We start from the raw sequence: 26726 nt of genomic DNA, 5'->3' as shown, positions 1-26726 counted from the left end.
TATGCGACGAACAGGCTAAACAACCAGGTCACGAGCCAGCCACAAGCTTCGGGCCTAGTCATTTCAAATTTAGATGTGGAGCATGTTGAGTGGAAACGCATGCTCGAATCTTGAACCTTATTTTCCGCAACTCGGAATGCTAACAAGCTAATTCGAAAACATTTGTTCGTTTTAAATAAATATGCGTTATTAAAATGTTCAATGATTCAAATTATGAACTGAAATAGAAGTTACTGTTAAGACCATCAAGATTCTTGTTTAACTATTATGAGTTAAGCCTAACAGGATATTTGATCACAATTAAAGACCATAAAAAGAGCTCTTTAACGATTATGAACTAAGCCTAACAGAATATCTGATCACTATTAAAGACCATAAGGACTGCTGTTTAACTGTTATGAGTTAAGCCTAACAAAATATTTGATCACTTTCGAAAACCATAAAGATTGCTGTTTAGCGATTATGAGTTAAGTCTAACAGAATATTTCATCACTATTAAAATCCATAAGGACTGCTGTTTAACAATTATGAGTTAAGCCTAACAGAATATTTCATCACTATTACAAACCATAAGGACTGCTGTTTAACAATTATGAGTTACGCTTAACAGAATATTTGGTAACTCTTGAAGACCATCAAGATTGTTATTTGACGATTATGAGTTAAGCCTAACATAATATTTGATCGCTAATGAATACCATTAAGATTATTGTTATTTGACGATTATGAGCTAAGCCTAATAGAATACTGGATCACTATTGAAGAACCTCAGAATTATTGTTTAACGATACAGAACAAAGTGTAACAGAATATTCAGCCGCTATTCAATGCGGTGTAACGATTTTGGGTTGAACGTAACGACAAAAAACTAACATGTCTGTAAGATTTACAATCAACGTTAAAGTCGAACAGTCATGTTATGGAACTGTTACATGAGATCACAACATGGTAAGCCTAACTTATGACAAACAATATCATTTAGTCTTTAAGAAGAAGAGAAGGATTTATTTCTACACTCAGAATTATTTAACAGAATCTATACAAGCACGTTAAGGGTCGATAAAACGTTTACTTTAACAACAACACAAGTTATCAACAATTCTGACATCCTAATTATATTAAATTACCAAATTTACTAAATATCTGATTTATAACCAATTTACGGTCGTACAGACTTGTTCACAGGCACAATAACAGTGGCGTCACAGATTCTGGATAACATCTTAGATCTTCCAAAAAGTGGACCACAAAAATAACATGTTCAAGTTTTGAACAACACCCCAGGTCTTTCAAAAAGTTGGATAAATAAAACAGTGACGTTAAATGTTATAGTTTACATCCCAGAACTTACAAAAACGTTGGCTCATACAACAGATATCACAATATTTATTCTAAACTTTTCAATGTATTTGCTACTTTCGAGAATCTATTCTGGATGTGTGTGAGTCTGCATGCAAAAGAGGTGTCTAGTCCATATTCATTAATACAAAATAGCAAGAAACTGGTTTGAAAAACTTTGTAATTCTACGACCTTCACTTTATTCAGACTAAATTGTACTACCGGAAGTTAATAATCCATCTTTAAGATGTATTAGTCCTTCCGTGAATGGATATGAGCATGGATATTAATATCCTTTTATGAGTTCCAATAAATATTTTGATATTTACATGTTTCCTTAGAAGGATTCTCACATGTGCATTAGCAGACTAAATCTGAGAACACTCAAACATGTGCACTAGAAGATCAAATCTGAGAACACTTGGACATGTGCACTAGAAGATAAACCTAAAAACACTCAAACATGTGCACTAGAAGATAAACTTAAAAACACTCAAACATGTGCACTAGCAGGTCAAATCTGAGAACACTTGGACATGTGCACTAGAAGATAAACCTAAAAACACTCAAACATGTGCACTAGAAGATAAACCTGAGAACACTTGGACATGTGCACTATAAGATAAACCTAAAACACTCAAACATGTGCACTAGCAGGTCCAATCTGAGAACACTCAAACATGTACACTAGAAGATAAACCTAAAAACACTCAAACACGTGCACTAGCAGGTCAAATCTGAGAACACTTGGACATGTGCACTAGAAGATAAACCTAAAAACACTCAAACATGTGCACTAGAAGATAAACCTGAGAACACTTGGACATGTGCACTATAAGATAAACCTAAAAACACTCAAACATGTGCACTAGCAGGTCCAATCTGAGAACACTCAAACATGTGCACTAGAAGATAAACCTAAAAACACTCAAACACGTGCACTAGCAGGTCAAATATGAGAACACTCGAACATGTGCACTAGAAGATAAACCTGAGAACACTCGAACATGTGCACTAGAAGATAAACCTGAGAACACTCGAACATGTGCAGTAGTATGCAAAATATGAGGACACTTAAATATTTGCAGTAGTAGATAAAATCTGAGGAGTCTCCAACACACCATCAAAAGTGGTCCATAGCATAAAGTCCGTTTAGTATATACACCATCAAGAGTGGTCCATAGCATAAAGTCCGTTTCAGATTGTTAAAGCAAACTTCTCGAACGGAAAGAACGTTTTTAATGTGCCAGCCGATGTTACAACAAAATCAATTTGGTGAATGTGAAATAAGACAATGACCACAATTTCCATGAAAGGCATTATTAATAAAGGAGATGGACACAGTGTTTCTCATTAATGGGTCATAATTCACCTCCATCAAGATGTATGAGTGGGAACCAGTACAAATAGAATGACAACTAGATAAAGTTGGACATAGCCTGTGACTCCGCCACACACATTTATTTACTATCGAGATAAGTACAGTAATTATCATGGGAATCATTTATGTATTTTTGTTTACACTACCTTTGTATTGCTGATATGTATTACTAAAGAAAGAAGTTGACTCCAGAGAGTTCGTCCAGAAAATTAGATTAAAAAAAAACTTATCTGTGTGGATTTGTATGAAGTCACATATAATATCTATTACTGTGGATTTGTATGAAGTCACATATAATATCTATTACTGTGGATTTGTACGAAGTCACATATATATTACTGTGGATTTGTATGAAGTCACATATAATATCTATTACTGTGGATTTGTATGAAGTCACATGTAATATCTATTACTGTGGATTTGTACGAAGTCACATATAATATCTATTACTGTGGATTTGTACGAAGTCACATATAATATATATTACTGTGGATTTGTATGAAGTCACATATAATATCTATTACTGTGGATTTGTATGAAGTCACATATAATATCTATTACTGTGGATTTGTATGAAGTCACATATAATATCTATTACTGTGGATTTGTATGAAGTCACATGTAATATCTATTACTGTGGATTTGTATGAAGTCACATGTAATATCTATTACTGTGGATTTGTACGAAGTCACATATAATATATATTACTGTGGATTTGTATGAAGTCACATGTAATATCTATTACTGTGGATTTGTATGAAGTCACGTATATTACTGTGGATTTGTACGAAGTCACATATAATATCTATTACTGTGGATTTGTATGAAGTCACATATAATATCTATTACTGTGGATTTGTATGAAGTCACATGTAATATCTATTACTGTGGATTTGTATGAAGTCACATGTAATATCTATTACTGTGGATTTGTATGAAGTCACATATAATATCTATTACTGTGGATTTGTACGAAGTCACATATAATATCTATTACTGTGGATTTGTACGAAGTCACATATATATTACTGTGGATTTGTATGAAGTCACTTGGATATAAAATCTATTACTGTGGATTTGTACGAAGTCACTTGGATATAAAATCTATTACTGTGGATTCATACGAAGTCACTTGGATATAATATATATTACTGTGGATTTGTACGAAGTCACATATAAAATCTATTACTGTGGATTCATACGAAGTCACTTGGATATAATATATATTACTGTGGATTTGTACGAAGTCACATATAAAATCTATTACTGTGGATTCATACGAAGTCACTTGGATATAATATATATTACTGTGGATTTGTACGAAGTCACATATAAAATCTATTACTGTGGATTCATACGAAGTCACTTGGATATAATATATATTACTGTGGATTTGTACGAAGTCACATATAAAATCTATTACTGTGGATTCATACGAAGTCACATATAAAATCTATTACTGTGGATTTGTATGAAGTCACATGTAATATCTATTACTGTGGATTTGTACGAATTCATTCAGATACAACATTTGCCAGTCCTTCTGAACTTTCCGACTTACCTCAACATTTCAAACAAAACATTTAACCACCAAGCTAGAAACGTTAAGAGATGTGTATGTTCGGTTTCATAATAAAAACCAACATGTTTATCTATCTGTCTCCTATGCCAAGGTCTCGTCGTTTGTCATTACGTAAGTCTCTTTGTTGACCACCATCCGGGTCTCGTCGTTTGTCATTACGTAAGTCTCTTTGTTGACCACCATCCGGGTTTCGTCGTTTGTCATTACGTAAGTCTCTTTGTTGACCACCGTCTAGGTCTCGTCGTTTGTCATTACGCAAGTCTCTTTGTTGACCACCATCCGGGTCTCGTTGTTTGTCATTACGTAAGTCTGTTTGTTGACCACTGTCTTTTCCTCCCCTATTTGTGGATTCAACTCGGTTCTTTGCTTAGCCACTTCTATTACACATAAAGGTTCTCGCCATTAGAAAATTACTTCCCTGAGTCTGATAGCCTTTGGTAATTACTGATTGCTAGACTTCAGTCCAAAAAGATTTGAAGACAGATAGATAGGTTTCAATCCGCCGAAATAGCCCCTGGGAGTTTGATTACTCTGCAAGACGGTCGAGCAGAGAACACGTCCTCACGTGACACACTGAATGTTTCTGTTCATTTACGACAGTTCCAACACTGATAGTCTTGTGTGATTATCAAATGTTTTTTAGTTTCTCTGTAATTAGTAAAATGGTAGGTCTTTTCAAGACGCAACTTTCCCATAAAAAATAAAAAAAATTGGTTCTACTTTGTGAAGGAAAACAATCTATCAAAAGAATGAGCAAACGCTCCCTAGTGGCTCAGCAGTATGTCTGCGGACTTACAACCCTACAAACTGAGTTTCGATACCCGTGGTGGGCAGAGCTCAGATAGCCCATTGTGTAGCTTTGTGCTTACTTTAAACAACCAACCACAACATAATGAAATAAATAAAAGGTAACAAATCTGTTTTAGATTGTGTATTGAAACTGGAACAGAATTATGTAAATAAAAGGTAACAAATCTGTTTTAGATTGTGTATTGAAACTGGAACAGAATTATGTAAATAAAAGGTAACAAATCTGTTTTAGATTGAGTATTGAAACTGGAACAGAATTATGTAAATAAAAGGTAACAAATCTGTTTTAGATTGTGTATTGAAACTGGAACAGAATTATGTAAATAAAAGGTAACAAATCTGTTTTAGATTGAGTATTGAAACTGAAACAGAATTATGTAAATAAAAGGTAACAAATCTGTTTTAGATTGTGTATTGAAACTGGAACAGAATTATGTAAATAAAAGGTAACAAATCTGTTTTAGATTGTGTATTGAAACTGGAACAGAATTATGTAAATAAAAGGTAACAAATCTGTTTTAGATTGAGTATTGAAACTGGAACAGAATTATGTAAATAAAAGGTAACAAATCTGTTTAAGATTGAGTATTGAAACTGGAACAGAATTATGTAAATAAAAGGTAACAAATCTGTTTTAGATTGAGTATTGAAACTGGAACAGAATTATGTAAATAAAAGGTAACAAATCTGTTTTAGATTGAGTATTGAAACTGGAACAGAATTATGTAAATAAAAGGTAACAAATCTGTTTTAGATTGAGTATTGAAACTGGAACAGAATTATGTAAATACAAGGTAACAAATCTGTTTTAGATTGAGTATTGAAACTGGAACAGAATTATGTAAATAAAAGGTAACAAATCTGTTTTAGATTGTGTATTGAAACTGGAACAGAATTATGTAAATAAAAGGTAACAAATCTGTTTTAGATTGAGTATTGAAACTGGAACAGAATTATGTAAATAAAAGGTAACAAATCTGTTTTAGATTGAGTATTGAAACTGGAACAGAATTATGTAAATAAAAGGTAACAAATCTGTTTTAGATTGAGTATTGAAACTGGAACAGAATTATGTAAATAAAAGGTAACAAATCTGTTTTAGATTGAGTATTGAAACTGGAACAGAATTATGTAAATAAAAGGTAACAAATCTGTTTTAGATTGTGTATTGAAACTGGAACAGAATTATGTAAATAAAAGGTAACAAATCTGTTTTAGATTGAGTATTGAAACTGGAACATAATTATGTAAATAAAAGGTAACAAATCTGTTTTAGATTGTGTATTGAAACTGGAACAGAATTATGTAAATAAAAGGTAACAAATCTGTTTTAGATTGTGTATTGAAATTGGAACAGAATTATGTAAATAAAAGGTAACAAATCTGTTTTAGATTGAGTATTGAAACTGGAACAGAATTATGTAAATAAAAGGTAACAAATCTGTTTTAGATTGTGTATTGAAACTGGAGCAGAATTATGTAAATAAAAGGTAACAAATCTGTTTTAGATTGAGTATTGAAACTGGAACAGAATTATGTAAATAAAAGGTAACAAATCTGTTTTAGATTGTGTATTGAAACTGGAACAGAATTATGTAAATAAAAGGTAACAAATCTGTTTTAGATTGAGTATTGAAACTGGAACAGAATTATGTAAATAAAAGGTAACAAATCTGTTTTAGATTGAGTATTGAAACTGGAACAGAATTATGCAACACAAATGGAATCTATATTACGACAACTGTTGGTTTGTTTTGTGTATCAGTTACAAAAAATATAGACAGCCACGTGCATTTCAATAAATGTTTTTGCGGTTAAGAACAAAACTACACACGGAGCTATCTGTGCTCTGCCTACAACGGGTATCTAAGCTCGATTTTTAAGTGTTATAATCGTTCAGGCTTACCGCTGAGCCACCACCAGGAGGTTGACAGTTGGCAATTCTCGTTTGTTGTTGTTGTTGTTGTTGTTGTTTTACAATGACTGTACGTTTAACGTACTTTTTTTTTATCTTTTTCAATCAAACCCACGCAATTTTCTAGATAGTGTAGTTTTGCAGAACAGTTAGGGTTTCAACAGTAAGTTTAAAAATGAATGTACAGATAATTATAAATCTATTTATAAAAATCTATATTCAATAAGCCTACAGATCGAATAAACTAATAATACATGATATAAAATAATCCATCCCAGATTAGACGAGTCTTAAAATACAATCACAGAAGAAGAACGGTGAGACGTCCAACCGGAATAACCAAAAACATGTATATCGTTCTTCAGAGAAATGACTACTCGGTTCCCTGTCCAGAACGTTTGAAGGTAATTAGTTTCGTTGCGAAAGATTCCTTCTTGTTATTTGAAACGAAGACGTCGAAACGGTTTATACGAAGCATTATTTGTCTTTTTGATTAGAAGAAAGATTTCGTTTCAAAATATTGAAGACGTATAACCAGTTTGTGAAGAAATTAAATATTCAGGTGTGTTTTTTCGGGAAACTAAATCACACAGAGATGTAATGAAGTTGTGTGTGTATACATACATTCTTCTGTCGGTGGAATGTGAAACTTTGTACCGTATGTAAAAGAAAAACAAACAAACAAACCGCAACATTCCAGTCTATATTTCTATTAAAAGGTTGCACAACAATTTCATCGTTGTAACACGTAGAGAAATGAAAACTAAATTGGTTAACTTCCCTCTGGCTCTGGATTTTTTGTGTTTTTTTTCTTCTCACAAACAAGCACTTGAAGCAGAAAAGCACTTGGTTGGTTTATAAACTACAGACCAATGAACTGCTAATTTTACTGTTTTTTATATGGTAGTCTTGATAGCATGAGAATGCCAGCTAGTGGACGCTCGTATTGGATTCGTCTTTTACTTTCCAGACTTGTAATTACATGAAGCTGTAAACGTAACAAGTTTCAGTAAAAACTTTTATTTTCGTTTAATAAATCATTGTTTTTCTATATCTAATGTTTGAAACTAAATGCAGATAAGTGGTAATGAAGCTGGCCTGTGGGTGTATTCCTTCTAGTATGGTTATTACACGACGAACAAAACATTTGTTGTCGCATGAGTGTCTTTACTAAAACAGTACTTATTTAGGTACGGGATTTCTAATATAATACAAAATAATTACAATCACAAACACCGGAATCTTTAGTTCCATTGGTGTTAGACCTGATATTAATTACCGCTTTATTAAGTACGGTCAATATTCGATAAAGAGATGAACGAACACTATAACATGTGTACGTTTACGCTTAAGTATAGTTAGGGTTAAACTTTAGTGTATTTAATCGTATCAATAAATAAACGTATAATGTTATTTTACGACCCAACATCAGACCTTTGATAAGCTACTAATATGTTACTGTAGAAAATGTTGTCATACACCTGTTTACATCTGTTGGGGAATAGCGTGCGCATGCGCATTTAGATAATCAGATGCGCACGCCTTTTCAGGACAGACAAAAACCGATTATTATTAATATTATGATTACAAATAATTTACAGGTCAGTGTCATGGCGACGGTATCTGTAACGAACCTTGGATTACCACTTACTTGGTCCAACTCCATATATTCAATACTCTAACAAAATGAGAGATAAAACGTGAGTTTGCGTCTAAATTTGTTAAAAGAAAATAACATAAAATATTAAGATTATTTATTATTGCTTATTGACCAAAGCAAGCCATCTACAAAGATAACTGAAGAGTTAGAAGTTAACTCAGTACCGACTTCATTATAATGGTCTTTCTAAAAGAAAGCAACACGATAAAACAGAAACTCAAAATGACTGAAATGCACTAGTTTGTTGTTCGAGTACAGTTAGAGTACGTCATTAATTAAGGTAAGCGTAATTATTAAACATAATTTTTCACTGGATAAAGACGAAGTTAATGAAGTTTCTTACCTGCTCGTATTTTTCCAGTTCTTGATGGTAAATCTGTCTGATTTGTGTTAACTTCGACCTGTAATCAGAATGTTCTATCGTATGTTCGAGTTGAGCTGGCCCACTAGAGGCCGCTGCCGACGCATTAGATGCTGCAACAGCGCCTCCACATTTCTCGGGGCCTGTAATACCTTCCGCTATTAACATATTGTCCAGTCTCATCAACTGTGGATCGGGGGGTTCATCATCATGTGTGTTACGTAGGCTTAGAACTGGAAGAATAAAACACACATACATATATATATACATACAACATGTGTTACATAGGAAAGATAAAACATATATATATATATATATATACATGTGTTACGTAGAAAAGATTAAACATATATATATTTACCACCACATTCATATTTCCAGTTTTGATCTGTTTACGAAGTCTATTATATTTATACTATACAACCAGTTAAACATAATTATAGTTTAAACTGCATTCAAAATGTTCACCGATTTAATTTAATGAACCAAAGACGCTCAAGGGTTACGGTTCTAATACACATGATAACATAACTCTGATGGTCGGGAGGGGCAAAACGAAACGTATTGTAGAGACGAATGTTCTTTAAATCAGCGTTTCGGTGGAGTTGCTTTTCAATTCTGTTCTCTTACAGAGAAGACAACCTGCGAACTAGTCCAACTATCTTCTAAGACAAGGAACTTCGATAAGTACTCACCGTATTGCATGCTGAGCTCTATAGATAACACTGGGAACTTGAACAAAGAACCAGCGACGTCTGTTTTGAACAACAAGTGTCCGAGACAAACTGTGTGCCGAATGAGATGATATGTGAAGTTTTTGTTCGCAGCTCCGTTTCTCGTGATAAGAACCGCGAAACCACCTTTCTAAAAACATGCGTGCGGAACACGTTCCCATGACTTAACTTTACATTGACGGAAGTTGGTTAACGTCTCTCAAAAGCCGCGTCTCATGTCAGTCGACGGACAACTCTGCACATAAAAGATTCATCAGTTCGATTATCCGGGTCCTGTCAAGATAGGCGAGTGACGCCGCGATAAGAAACTTTTTGTTCTGAGTACCAGAAATTATGTAATTTCCAGGTTAACAGACACTACATCTTACAAGAGGACAGTTCGTCGGCTAGCAAGTATATGTCAGCTTCATGTCGCATTTTAAAAAAAATGACGATTGATGATGTCACACACTAGACTGCTGGAAAAGATAAAATTAACTCCGTATATTTGCAAACAGGCAAACATGACATAACGACAAAACTTTGGCGTAAAACACACATCCTCGAGTGCGTTTTCAATACATCGTGAAAGAAACAGATCAGTTATGCTTGTTGTGAATTAACTGCCATTAATCTAGTGGGCCTGGCATGGCCAAGTGGTTAAGGCACTCGACTCGTAATCTGAAGATCCCAGGTTCAAATCCCTGTCACACCAAAAATACTGCCCCCCCCCGCTAGTAAGTCTACGGATTTATCAACCCTAAAATCAGGGGTTCACCTCGATGGGCTCAGCAGATAGCCCGTTGTGGCTTTGCTTGAAGAAAAACATGCACTCAATCTAGTAAATAATAGTTCCAGTCTTATACACTAGATGGCGAGTCACAATGACTTGCCAAGGTGTAATCTCTTGAGAGTGCTGTTCCATCAAGTTTGTTTTTTTTTAATTTCGTGCAAAGCTATCTGCGCTAGTCGTCCCTAATTTAGCAGTGGAAGACTACAGGGAAGACAGCTAATCATCACTACCCCCCCGCCAACTTTTATTACTACTCTTTAACCAACGAATAGTGGCAGAGACCGTTACGTTATAACGTTCCCATGGCTGAAAGGGCAAGCAAGCATGTTTGGTGTGACGGGGATGCAAATCCGCGACCCTCGGGCCTTTCCATCAATCAAAATTACACACTCAAAAGATGAATTAATACTAATAAAAACTTCGTAATGCTCAGGATGCGGATTCATATTTACATTCAATACATATATACTTGTCTTCCTTATCTATAGAAGAATACCTACATACGGTCGTTCTTCATTTGGAATCACAGATTACAGCGTCTGTGGAATTGTCTTCAAACCTAGGCCAACTGTTGTCTCACAAACACTGGGATTTTACTGTCAATTATTCTATCAACAACAGTCCCAAAGTGAGGATTGCGTTTTCGAGGTAATGGTTTGCGAACCAGTAATCATCTGCTTTATAATTCGACATTCGACAACCTCGAGTAACCAGAAGATTAAGGAACATCCAGGAGTAGTGATACACATTATAAAGTTAATTGTGTCCAGTCAACCGACAAACACAGAGATAAATATAAATAGTAAACACTGAGATTTTGATAGCAATGATGTTTAGAGACATACGGTACTCAGTTGACGAAGAAATGATGTTTAGAGACATACGGTACTCAGTTGACGAAGAGATTAAACACTGGTTTTTACACTTCCTGAAGTTTTAATTTTCTGTTCAGTAAAGTCTGGTTTCCTTCTCTAGACTCCAGCACACTAAAATTTCATTAACGACAATGAAGAAACTCGTGTGATTGAGTTAGGCCTAAGTACGTAAGTTACAAACATGGACTCCGCACATTCACGAAACTCATCTATACTGATAATTTAGGGAACAAACACACCTGACGAGTTTCCATAAGAAACATGACCTTCATTCGTCTAAAATCACCGTATTTGGAAGTCGAGATTACTAAAACCAATCAATGAATTTCATTCTTCCTGTGCACGTGACGTGGCTCGAGAGTTCAGAAACCACGAGCAACATGAGTGACAAACAACTCCGCGCTAGCTTCTACACTTACTTATGTCGTATATAGATGCGTTTTTCTTTCACTTGTAAACATATTTAATCATTTTTACTTGAACTCAAGCGAAATAATGTATTTTTGATACTGAAATTAAGGAATTTTTTTTAATGTAATTGACTGACACGCGCCACTGATATAACAGCAGACAAACACATTCAACGCACGCGGAAGACACACGGGCCCTCCAATGTCTCTCCTTTTTGGAACTTGAGGGCGCATGTCACGTTTGGTGACAATCATCGCATCGGTTCGACAATTATAAACGGGCAGAATACACGGGTGAGAAATAAACAAACCAGAAGTCACATGGAGGGCGAATGGAGGTCAGATCGGAACGCGGATTCTTGGATGTCTGTACTCAAGGTTCGGGAACAATCGGTAAAGCGGTTCGTTAGTTATATGCGCAAACTTACACTCGTAGATTGCTGTCAACTACTAATATCCCTAGAACAACCAGACTCCATAGGTACTGTCCTAAATTATGTATGTCTTGTTCTCCACAACTTGGTGAAAACAGAGACACTAACAACATAACCTTGTAAAGTTAACCCTAATAATTAATGCAAAGGTCATTGACATTAAATATCAAAATACCGATTGTATACTGTTATGAACCAAGTGATTGTCTCTGAGTTTTCCAAAGAGATCGTAAAATACAGAAAACTTCCAAATTAAATTATCCACGCAATGTTTTCCTAATTTTGATTTTACCCATTACATAATTATTAGAAATCCCGTCAGGTGGCGCTAACTTGTTAAAACGAATTCTTTATTCGCACTGAAATTTTGCGAAGAGAATTATCCAATACGAAAATTTTAAATTACACATTAATTATATGAGAAAATGAATTAATGAAAACATTCTATTCACGATATCACGTGCTTTGTTAAGTCCAAGTCCCGTGTATTTATAGCCACACAATAAATAATAGTTTTAAACAATTCATTAATCTAAGTATATGACCAGTAATGTTCAAATTCGTTCTCACAAACAATATTTTACTTTTCGTCACGAGCAGATCTTCCAGGTAGTCAACAAATGACCATCTTTAATAAATTGAAGTCTTATTAGTAGAAAATTAAAACAGCATCTTCATATCTGTCCTATTCCGTTAGCTGTATCACCCACAAAGTATTTACACACTAACCTTAACTACAGATAAAAACAAATATAATGATATCATTTACATACTAACCTTTACTACAGATAAAAACAAACATAATGATATCATTTACATACTAACCTTTACTACAGATAAAAACAAACATAATGATATCATTTACATACTAACCTTTACTACAGATAAAAACAAACATAATGATATCATTTACATACTAACCTTTACTACAGATAAAAACAAACATAGGGATATCACTTACATACTAACCTTCACTACAGATAAAAACAAACATAAGGATATCATTTACATACTAACATTTACTATAGATAAACACAAACATAATGATATCATTTACATACTAACCTTTACTACTGATAAAAACAAATACAAGGATATCACTTACATACTAACCTTTACTGTAGATAAAAACAAACATAATGATATCATTTACATACTAACCTTTACTATAGATAAAAACAAACATAATGATATGATTTACATACTAACCTTTACTACAGATAAAAACAAACATAAGGATATCATTTACATACTAACCTTTACTACAGATAAAAACAAACATAATGATATCATTTACATACTAACCTTTACTATAGATAAAAACAAACATAATGATATCATTTACATACTAACCTTTACTACAGATAAAAACAAACATAATGATATCATTTACATACTAACCTTTACTACAGATAAAAACAAACATAATGATATCATTTACATACTAACCTTTACTACAGATAAAAACAAACATAATGATATCATTTACATACTAACCTTTACTGTAGATAAAAACAAACACAATGATATCATTTACATACTAACCTTTACTACAGATAAAAACAAACACAATGATATCATTTACATACTAACCTTTACTACAGATAAAAACAAACATAAGGATATCATTTACATACTAACCTTTACTACAGATAAAAACAAACACAATGATATCATTTACATACTAACTTTTACTACAGATAAAAACAAACATAAAGATATCAATTACATACTAACCTTTACAACAGATAAAAACAAACATAAGGATATCATTTACATACTAACCTTTACTACAGATAAAACAAACATAATGATATCATTTACATACTAACCTTTACTACAGATAAAAACAAACATAATGATATCATTTACATACTAACCTTTACTACAGATAAAAACAAACATAAGGATATCATTTACACACTAACCTTTACTACAGATAAAAACAAACATAATGATATCATTTACATACTAACCTTTACTACAGATAAAAACAAACATAATGATGTCATTTACATACTAACCTTTACTATAGATAAAATCAAACATAATGATGTCATTTACATACTAACCTTTACTACAGATAAAAACAAACATAATGATATCATTTACATACTAACCTTTACTACAGATAAAAACAAACATAATGATATCATTTACATACTAACCTTTACTATGGATAAAACAAACATAATGATATCGTTTACATACTAACCTTTACTACGGATAAAAAACAAACATAATGATATCATTTACATACTAACCTTTACTATAGATAAAAACAAACAATGATATCATTTACATACTAACCTTTACTACAGATAAAAACAAACATAATGATATCATTTACATACTAACCTTTACTACAGATAAAAACAAACATAATGATGTCATTTACATACTAACCTTTACTACAGATAAAAACAAACATAATGATATCATTTACATACTAACCTTTACTACAGATAAAAACAAACATAATGATGTCATTTACATACTAACCTTTACTACAGATAAAAATCAAACATAATGATGTCATTTACATACTAACCTTTACTACAGATAAAACAAACATAATGATATCGTTTACATACTAACCCTTTACTACAGATAAAAACAAACATAAAGGATATCATTTACATACTAACCTTTACTACACATAAAAAACAAACATAATGATATCGTTTACATACTAACTTTTACTACTGGATAAAAACAAACATAAAGAGATATCGTTTACATACTAACCTTTACTACAGATAAAACAAACATGGGATATCGTTTACATACTAACATTTACTATGAGATAAAAACAAACACAATGATATCATTTACATACTAACTTTTACTACAGATAAAAACAAACATAAAGATATCAATTACATACTAACCTTTACAACAGATAAAAACAAACATAAGGATATCATTTACATACTAACCTTTACTACAGATAAAAACAAACATAATGATATCATTTACATACTAACCTTTACTACAGATAAAAACAAACATAATGATATCATTTACATACTAACCTTTACTACAGATAAAAAACAAACATAAGGATATCATTTACATACTAACCTTTACTACAGATAAAAACAAACATAATGATATCATTTACATACTAACCTTTACTACAGATAAAAACAAACATAATGATGTCATTTACATACTAACCTTTACTATAGATAAAATCAAACATAATGATGTCATTTACATACTAACCTTTACTACAGATAAAAACAAACATAATGATATCATTTACATACTAACCTTTACTACAGATAAAAACAAACATAATGATATCATTTACATACTAACCTTTACTATGGATAAAAACAAACATAATGATATCATTTACATACTAACCTTTACTACAGATAAAAACAAACATAATGATATCATTTACATACTAACCTTTACTATAGATAAAAACAAACAATGATATCATTTACATACTAACCTTTACTACAGGATAAAACAAACATAATGATATCATTTACATACTAACCTTTACTACGGATAAAAAACAAACATAATGATGTCATTTACATACTAACCTTTACTACAGATAAAACAAACATAATGATATCGTTTACATACTAACCTTTACTACGGATAAAACAAACATAATGATATCATTTACATACTAACCTTTACTATAGATAAAGATCAAACATAATGATGTCGTTTACATACTAACCTTTACTACAGATAAAACAAACATAATGATATCGTTTACATACTAACCTTTACTACAGATAAAACAAACATAATGATATCGTTTACATACTAACCTTTACTATAGATAAAAAACAAACATAATGATATCATTTACATACTAACCTTTACTACAGATAAAAACAAACATAATGATATCGTTTACATACTAACCATTACTACAGATAAAACAAACATAATGATATCATTTACATACTAACCTTTACTACAGATAAAAACAAACATAATGATATCATTTACATACTAACCTTTACTATAGATAAAATCAAACATAATGATGTCATTTACATACTAACCTTTACTACAGATAAAAACAAACATAATGATATCATTTACATACTAACATTTACTACAGATAAAAAACAAACATAATGATATCGTTTACATACTAACCTTTACTATAGATAAAAACAAACATAATGATATCATTTACATACTAACCTTTACTACAGATAAAAACAAACATAATGATATCATTTACATACTAACCTTTACTACAGATAAAAACAAACATAATGATGTCATTTACATACTAACCTTTACTACGGATAAAAAACAAACATAATGATATCGTTTACATACTAACCTTTACTACAGATAAAAACAAACATAATGATATCATTTACATACTAACCTTTACTATAGATAAAATCAAACATAGGGATATCATTTACATACTAACCTTTACTACAGATAAAAACAAACATAATGATATGATTTACATACTAACCTTTACTGTAGATAAAAACAAACATAAGGATATCATTTACATACTAACCTTTACTATAGATAAAATCAAACATAATGATATCATTTACATACTAACCTTTACTACAGATAAAAACAAACATAATGATATCACTTACATACTAACCTTCACTACAGATAAAAACAAACATAATGATATCATTTACATACTAACCTTTACTACAGATAAAAACAAACAATGATATCATTTACATACTAACCTTTACTATAGATAAAAACAAACATAATGATATCATTTACATACTAACCTTTACTATAGATAAAAACAAATACAAGGATATCATTTACATAATAACCTTTACTACAGATAAAAACAAATACAAGGATATCATTTACATACTAACCTTTACTACAGATAAAAACAAACATAATGATATCATTTACATACTAACCTTTACTACAGATAAAAACAAATACAAGGATATCATTTACATACTAACCTTTACTACAGATAAAAACAAACATAATGATATCATTTACATACTAACCTTTACTACAGATAAAAACAAACATAAGGATATCATTTACATACTAACCTTTACTACAGATAAAAACAAACATAATGATATCATTTACATACTAACCTTTACTACAGATAAAAACAAACATAAGGATATCATTTACATACTAATCTTTACTACAGATAAAAACAAACATAATGATATCATTTACATACTGACCTTTACTACAAATAAAAACAAACATAATGATATCATTTACATACTAACCTTTACTACAAATAAAAACAAACATAATGATATCATTTACATACTAACCTTTACTACAGATAAAAACAAACATAATGATATCATTTACATACTAACCTTTACTATAGATAAAACAAACATGGGATATCATTTACATACTAACCTTTACTACAGATAAAAAACAAACATAATGATATCGTTTACATACTAACCTTTACTACAAATAAAACAAACATATGGGATATCATTTACATACTAACCTTTACTACAGATAAAACAAACATAATGATATCATTTACATACTAACCTTTACTACAGATAAAAACAAACATAATGATATCATTTACATACTAACGTTTACTACAGATAAAAACAAACATAATGATATCATTTACATACTAACCTTTACCACAGATAAAAACAAACATAATGATATCATTTACATACTAACCTTTACTACAGATAAAAACAAACATAATGATATCATTTACATACTAACCTTTACTACAGATAAAAACAAACATAATGATATCATTTACATACTAACCTTTACCACAGATAAAAACAAACATAATTGATATCGTTTACATACTAACCTTTACTACGGATAAAAACAAACATAATGATATCGTTTACATACTAACCTTTACTACAGATAAAACAAACATAATGATATCGTTTACATACTAACCTTTACCACAGATAAAAAACAAACATAATGATATCATTTACATACTAACCTTTACCACAGATAAAAACAAACATAATGATATCATTTACATACTAACCTTTACTACAGATAAAAACAAACATAATGATATCATTTACATACTAACCTTTACTACAGATAAAAACAAACATAATGATATCATTTACATACTAACCTTTACTACAGATAAAAACAAACATAAGGATATCATTTACATACTAACCTTTACTACAGATAAAAACAAACATAATGATATCATTTACATACTAACCTTTACTACAGATAAAAACAAACATAATGATATCATTTACATACTAACCTTTACTACAGATAAAAACAAACATAATGATATCACTTACATACTAACCTTTACTACAGATAAAAACAAACATAAGGATATCATTTACATACTAACCTTTACTACAGATAAAAACAAACATAAGGATATCATTTACATACTAACCTTTACTACAGATAAAAACAAACATAATGATATCATTTACATACTAACCTTTACTACAGATAAAAACAAACATAATGATATCATTTACATACTAACCTTTACTACAGATAAAAACAAACATAAGGATATCATTTACATACTAACCTTTACTACAGATAAAAACAAACATAAGGATATCATTTACATACTAACCTTTACTATAGATAAACACAAACATAAGGATATCATTTACATACTAACATTTACTACAGATAAAAACAAACATAATGATATCATTTACATACTAACATTTACTACAGATAAAAACAAACATAATGATATCATTTACATACTAACCTTTACTATATATAAAAACAAACACAATGATATCATTTACATACTAACCTTTACTACAGATAAAAACAAACATAATGATATCATTTACATACTAACCTTTACTACAGATAATAACAAATACAAGGATATCATTTGATACACAAAACCCAAACACAAGGTAATACATTGATGATATTAGAAGCTGTCAGTATAAACCCTAGAGAAACAGGCACACAAGTTTATGTTCTTAGAACTTTGTCTGGTTACTAGGAACCCGGAAACCTTAGAAACATTGGTTTGCACCCCATAACTCTGTTTTCTTATTGTTTTGCAAACTAATCATCGTATTGATTCCTCTAAAGTAATATAACCTTCAGTTACTGCTTTGTGGTATAATACTCAGCGTGCTGTAACTCCTGTTATTACCAACAGACAAAAGAGATGGAAGAAATCTCAACTATTAATGTCCTCCGGGACACAGTTTCTCCACACAAAAAAAAACTGTCCTCTACTTGTCTTTTTCCTGTGTCAATTTCTCGAGATGAAGAAACCTTCCAATAAGTAATAACGCTACAATTGTTCAACTGTGAGTTTCAATCGATGAGATCGATAAAACGTGATTGAAAAACAACTACGTTACAAACAGAATCTCCTCTGAGGATATCACATCAACCTCACCAACGATGTCCGCATTCTCATCTTCTACAGAAACAGAGGCGAATGTTTTTGTGTGGTCACGTGTTAATTTGTTAGTTGTTGTTTTTTTCATTGATGGTAACTGAGTCGCTGACAAATGTCCACTTACCCCTTCCCCCCCTCCCTGATGTGTATACAGATCGTTCGATTTTCACACAGATCCTACTGGGGATCTCCATCAAAATGTCGAAATTATTGGACATGCCTTAAATTCTGATCAGCTGAAAGAATCACTTTTCATGTTGTAACGAGAACATTACTAAAGAAGAAAAAACGAAATCGTCGCAAGAGACAAAAGGGGGAGATATATTTCATCACATCAGAACTTAAGACTTGTAAATATTTTAAATATCCAGCTGCCACCAGAGGACACCACCTTCACAAAATGTTTAGGATATACTATTGTCGATTTTTTTCGTTTTCAATTTCTTTTGCATTATTATATCTTTCTAAACTTTCGTAGAGGGAGTAACATAATTATAATTATATAATTATATTAAATGTCATCAAACGTTCGGTACCACAAAAGAAACAAAGGAATTCGGAGAGAAAGTTATTAATAATCCTAAATAACAAAAACAGAAATTACTCCAGTATTTTGAAAGTTGTTTTCTATCAAAGATTTAGTACGCAATATATATGTACAACCATATAACTATGTTTATGTATGCTATCATGGAACACAGAACTAATATTAAAGGACAATACGGACGCAAAAAAACCAGCAGGCTATGTTGGACTGATGGCTCAGCATGGCCAAGCGTGTTAAGGCGTGCGCATCCCCGTCGCGCCAAACGTGCTCGCCCTTTCGGCCGTGGGGGTGTTATAATGTGACGGTCAATCCTACTATTCGTTGGTAAAAGAGTAGCCCAAGAGTTGGCGGTGGGTGGTGATGACTAGCTGCCTTCCCTCTAGTCTTACACTGCCAAATTACGGACGGCTAGCGCAATAGCCCTCGAGTAGCTTTGTGCGAAATTCAAAAACCCAAACCAAACCAACTGTTGGACCTAAGAAATGTGCCTTACGGCTGGTTGTCTTACATTATTTACCACTCACCTGCTATCTACAAATAATAAATATTGAATTTCAGCGGGAAATAACTCTCTCCGTTCTTCAGTGACCCGATATCCGTAATATTTGAAAATTATAATAAAAACCAACAACAACGTGTACGTATGTATTCCTCACCTAGCCACCAGGGGGAATCATACCTAAAGAGGTTTAAATTTATTTATCTTCTGTCATCATTCTCAGTTTGAAACGTTAAAGTTATCTCTTTCACTAACTTAACATCTCATCGTTTAGGTCAACCTGGTCAGTTATTATTTTGGTAATTTGTCAGAAATGTTAAGGTAAGTCTGGTCAGTCACAGTTTTTACTAAGTCTGGTCAGACACAGGTTTTACTAATTCTGGTCAGTCACAGTTTTTACTAAGTCTGGTCAGTCACAGTTTTTACTAAGTCTGGTCAGTCACAGTTTTTACTAAGTCTGGTCAGTCACAGTTTTTAGTAAGTCTGGTCAGTCACAGTTTTTAGTAAGTCTGGTCAGTCACAGTTTTTACTAAGTCTGGTCAGTAACAGTTTTTACTAAGTCTTGTCAGTAACAGTTTTTAGTAAGTCTGGTCAGTCACAGTTTTTAGTAAGTCTGGTCAGTCACAGTTTTACTAAGTCTGGTCAGTCACAGTTTCAATAGTCTGGTTAGTAGTTACAGCAACCTGAGTTGTTGATTTGTTTTATTTTAACCTTTTTCATTGTGGAATTTCATTTTTTATTCTAATGTTGGGGTTTTACTGTCTACTTTCAAAGCCACTTAAACGCAGTTTGTTTCTGACGTCACGGTAGAAGCTTTTGTTTTGTGACGTCATATCAATAATCTGTGCAAAAGGTTTTAGGCCTACTGCTCGTAGCTACGTTAGAAGCTTTTGTTTTGTGACGTCATGACAATAATCTGTGCGAAAGGTTTTAGGCCTACTGCTCGTAGCTACGTTAGAAGCTTTTGTTTTGTGACGTCATGACAATAATCTGTGCGAAAGGTTTTAGGCCTACTGCTCGTAGCTGCGTTAGAAGCTTTTGTTTTGTGACGTCATATCAATAATCTGTGCGAAAGGTTTTAGGACTACTGCTCGTAGCTACGTTAGAAGCTTTTGTTTTGTGACGTCATGTCAATAATTTGTGCGAAAGGTTTTAGGCCTACTGCTCGTAGCTACGTAATTCATTCATATTGATAAACCTACCTGCGGCATACTGTTAATTTTATCCAGTATTTAGGGTAAACCTTGAGGTTTTTAAGACATTCAGTGAAGGAAACATTTTTAAATGAAAGCTGATCCGGTTTAATTTCTGCTTTTGGTAATTACCGTTAATAAACAGTGGTTTAAAGATATACAGTAGCAATCGCTAAAGGATATACCTCAAAACGATCCATAACATAACTATTAAAGACTTTGAATTTCCCCTTTGGATGCCGTATATGTATATCCAGAGAAACTACAGACACTGTTATCGCGATGTAGGCTTAACGAGACAATGTATCAAAGGGTTAAACATGAGGTTTAGTGTAACAGTTAAATGTCTGAGATTGGTAAACAGTGGGGTTTCAAAATAGTATCACTGAGTTATACAGCAAGATATACTGTTGAATCACGTGACATCATTTTGAAAGGTTTACACGGTACTATCTGTCAACTATTTAAACACACGAACGTTAACAGAGACAGAACGAGCTGTAAACAAAACTGCAAACATTATAATAAGTCAGGAGCGCGTACCCAAGTTCTATTCAGCCAGTGTCTCGTGCGATTTGTAGCTATTATACTAATTCACACATCAAGCGGGAAATCACAGCAGCGCAGCACGAGAAAATAAGCGTTTCAAACCGTCCAATGAAATTTATTCTAGAAAGTACGTCAGGAAAATGATTCTGAAATGTGATTCTATTATACCTGCTATTATGTATTTCACACCGTCATTCAAAATAGTAATTACATGATTGGCACGAAAAAATGGTCTTGTGACGTCATGTTAGTTGATATATTTTAAAAAGTAGGTTTAAAACAAAGGTTTGCAAAACTTCATAAGAATGAAGCCGCTCTCCGTAATCTTATATGAGACGGACGTCGCCTAGTAACTGATGTGTCGTACTGTGACTCCAAGGGTCCCTGTTTCGTGTCTCTTTGGTCGTATTTGTCACTTCGGGTCTGTTGACACGTTATACGATTGGTAGGTAAAAACTCATTATTCAATTAAAGTAGCTCGACAGTTGGCGGAGGGTCCTCTTGTATAATTTCCTCAGCTTTAGCCTATCAGTTCAAATATTAGGAACAGCTAGGCAGAAGTTCCCTTATGTATATTCGGAACTAGTAGAACAATATACCAGTTTACAGAGATACACTGTTCGTATTTTAGAAGTAAAAAGCTAGGGTTTTTATGTTAAACACAGACATCATAGCTGTCTTTACTTTATGAACAGTATTATTTCCCATTCTTCCTCCTTCCCTAAATGAAACACATAAACATTTCTAAACATAACAGCCTCACTGCAGTTAGACTACGGACTTATAACTCTAAAAATCGAGTTTCGAAACCCGTGATGGGCAAAATAGACACAGCTAGCTCATTGTTTAGCTTGGTGCTTAGCTACAAATAAACAAACTTCGTATAATAGCTTCACAATTGGTTTAGCGGTAAGACTACGGAATTATAACTCTAAAAATCGAGTTTCGAAACCCTTGATGGGCACAATACAAACAGCTCATTGTGTAGCTTGGTGCTTAGCTACAAATAAACAAATTTAATATTTTATTATTATTTGAAACACTCAATAAGAAGAATGTATATATAAAACACAACAAGAGGGAATTCTCAATAGCTGCAGCATTTGAAATTATTTTAGGAAGGATTAGAGTAAATTGATCTATGGACCTTCTTATATCAGTCGAAAAGGGTTTGACCTCCTGAGACCAAAATGGTAATTAGATCTCAAATCGGTCAAGACATGACGAAGTAACGAATTAAAAGTACGTATCTAAAACACTAAAAAGCTATTCTATAAGCCGTTATGCCGCGGCTGAAAAAGAAAACAAAATATAATAATTGGAAGTTAAAAAGTTTCACTTCTGGTATCACGAGCTTTTCAGAAGAACAGATTGTTAGAAGCTTCGAACTGAAAAAGTCTAGGAAATAAAAATACACAAGGAAGTGATAATTTTTCACAGATGGTTCTAGTTCTCCCTTCCCAACATGCATTTTTACCTCGTTTGTTTGCTTTGTGAATTTCGCGCAAACCTACACGAGGGCTATCTGCGCTAGCCGTCTCTAATTTAGCAATGTAAGACAGCTAGTCATCACCATCCACCGCCAACTCTTGGGCTACTCTTTTACCAACGAATAGTGGGACTGACCGTCACATTATAACGCCCCCACGGCTGGGATGGCGAGCATATTTGGTGCAACGGGGATTCGAACCCGCGACCCTCAAATTACGAGCCGAGAGCCCTAACCACCTGGCCATGCCGTGGTTTCTGTCTCGCTACACCTTTCTTGTATTCATATATTGTTTCTTTTTAATATAAATATTTTGTGGTTTAGCTATAGCTCCCTCTAAAAAGCATTAACAGAAATACTTGACTTTAAATATACTCCCAAGTTCCAGAAATGAACAAAACTTGATTCTAAAGTGAAGTGTTTTTTTCACTATCAGGTACTGAGGTACTTCCTATTCATTACATTCGTCTGTAAACTTTATTTTTTAAAAAAAGAAAAGCGGATTACCCCTAACGAAATACGAAATGTTCAAGTCGATGTTTATGGAAAGCATCACTACTCATGGAAACACAGACAGGTTTATGGAAATGTTTTATTTGCTTAACTTTGTTTGAAGACATTTTGTCTACATCATCACAATGAACCGTTGCGTTAAGAGCTCGGGAATATCTTTTGAAAAGGCACTCATTTTAAAGCACATATTGTAGCTACCTCCGAAATAGGCACACAGTTGATAAACGCCAATGCTAACCTCTTCCTACTTGGTTTGATTTATGTGTCGTTTGATGGCGCTATTTTAAAGGAAACTGATCCATACGACAAATTTATATCGGCCGAAACGACCACTTCAGAAACTCCACGGATCTTTATGAGGTTTAACTTCCACTAACCAAGCGCATTGTTTGTATTCCGCTTGTGATTCGGTTCTACAAAGCTGGTTTTACCTAGACAGTATGTTGTTACTTAACCAGTAATTTTACATGAATAATTAAAACGAAGGAGATGGATACATATGCGGCTGGAACTTGTTGGTTTGATAACAGATGATCTAGGTTCTGGTTCTTAAGTCACCGTTATTATTTATACAGGTTTCTGGTGATTTAGTAACCGTTATCTATATGAGGTTCTGGAACTTAAATAACCATAATCTATATGGGATTATAGTGCTTTACTAACAATTGGTTTTCATGGGATTCTGGTACTTAAATAATCGTTGGACTATGAGGTTATGGTAATTCGATAATAGCTACTGTATAAAAAAGTTATGTTATTTAAATAACATTCTACACGAGGTTTGAGTACCTTAGAACATCCAGTTTAAATGGGTTCTAGTAAGTAAATAATGGTTGGTGTATACATATATATACATATAACAGTGTACATACAGCATATACATAAGATCTGTTGGTCCGTACGAAATGCTGGTACTGACGTGAGGTTCTATGCTTTAACAAACGTTAGTCTGTATGCGGGGTTTACTAGTAATAACAACAAATCGATAATTAAAACCAAACTCCATTTTTAAATTTTTTATCGTTAAATTCGACAACACAAGAAACACGTGCGTTTGGTGAAAGACAGATTTTACAAAAAGATATTCACATAAGTAACGGACATGTACATCCACACAGTTGTACATGAACAGTTTCCGACAGTCCGGAAAGGTGGTTGAGGCGTTCGACTCGTAATCTGAGGGTAGCGGGTTCGAATCCCCGTCGCACCAAACATGCTCGCCCTTTCAGCCGTAAGGGCGTTATGATGTGATGGTCAATCCCATTATTCGTTGGTAAAATAGTAGCCCAAGAGTTGGCGATGGGTGGTGGTGACTAGCTACCTTCCCTCTAGTCTCATACTGTTAAATTAGAGACGGTTCGTGCAGAAAGCCCTCGTGTAGCTCTTAGCGAAATTACAAAACAAACAAACACACAGTATTTCCGAACTTAAAACAAAAAAAATCACCTTTTGTTTAAAAATGTACATTTTCACTTTGTTACAAAGTTAAACTTATTAAGTAGCCAAACGTCACGAATTACAAACGTTATGCACTGTCGGCGAGAATATAGTTCATCACTTGACCAAGGGGATGACGGGTAATTCCTCATGGGGCGGCACTGCATCCTTAAAACGTATTTAAAACGACATGATGACGTATTTCAAAGCTTTCTATTTACAACATTCGTTCCAAACCTTCAGCACAGTTAGCTTTCTCTTTACGACATTCGTTCCAAACCGTCAGCACAGTTATATGAAACGATACAACGACATATGTCGTATATTTCTCTTTCTGGCTCTCAAAACATATAAATACAACTTGTTAGTAAATTCAAGAGACCAGTTTGACTATTTTTTTACGTACATCATCAGTAATCATAAAATAAATGTTTGTAAGATATTTTCAGGATTGTTTGCTCATGCGAATCTTTGTAATATTGTACTACATATCAAAAACTAGAATCTCGTGTCATTTCACAACATATTCTACACACGCTGTCAAAATAAATTAGTTTTTAACTCATCACCAGAAATGCCAACAACTACGGTGGACTTTCACATGCTTTCCAAATATATCACTCCGACGCGTTTGGAATCTGCTTGCGTTGGTACCAATTGTTTTGCCTATAGCTGGCGCTGTGAGTGTTTTGTGCATCCAACGGTTACAGTACATTAAAGGTGAATTTTAAAGAAAAAACAAAACTTTGCAGTCAAAAGAACTACTCATACTGATTAATTTTGCAGGTTCACATTTTTTATAAAAAATATGTGCTAATAAATGAAACAGAACTTGGTG

The 26726-nt window shown here is 32.7% G+C and overlaps 1 protein-coding gene across 1 annotated transcript in view; it reads right to left on the bottom strand.

The window, feature by feature from the left end:
* Nucleotides 1–7899: 7899 nt before the first annotated feature.
* The window catches only part of LOC143228744 (homeobox protein extradenticle-like), a 145589-nt gene continuing 126762 nt past the window's right edge, over nucleotides 7900–26726 (bottom strand). Inside the window, exons 3-4 of the mRNA XM_076460044.1 lie at nucleotides 9032–9282; nucleotides 7900–8016 (exon numbers count right to left, since the gene is read on the bottom strand). Coding sequence (XP_076316159.1) covers nucleotides 7915–8016; nucleotides 9032–9282 — 353 coding nt within the window. The 3' untranslated portion in view covers nucleotides 7900–7914. The remainder of the gene's footprint in view (nucleotides 8017–9031; nucleotides 9283–26726) is intronic.

Source organism: Tachypleus tridentatus, chromosome 10 (assembly GCF_004210375.1).
Source record: "Tachypleus tridentatus isolate NWPU-2018 chromosome 10, ASM421037v1, whole genome shotgun sequence".
NCBI lineage: Eukaryota > Metazoa > Arthropoda > Merostomata > Xiphosura > Limulidae > Tachypleus > Tachypleus tridentatus.
This window is presented reverse-complemented; position numbering and strand designations above follow the sequence as displayed.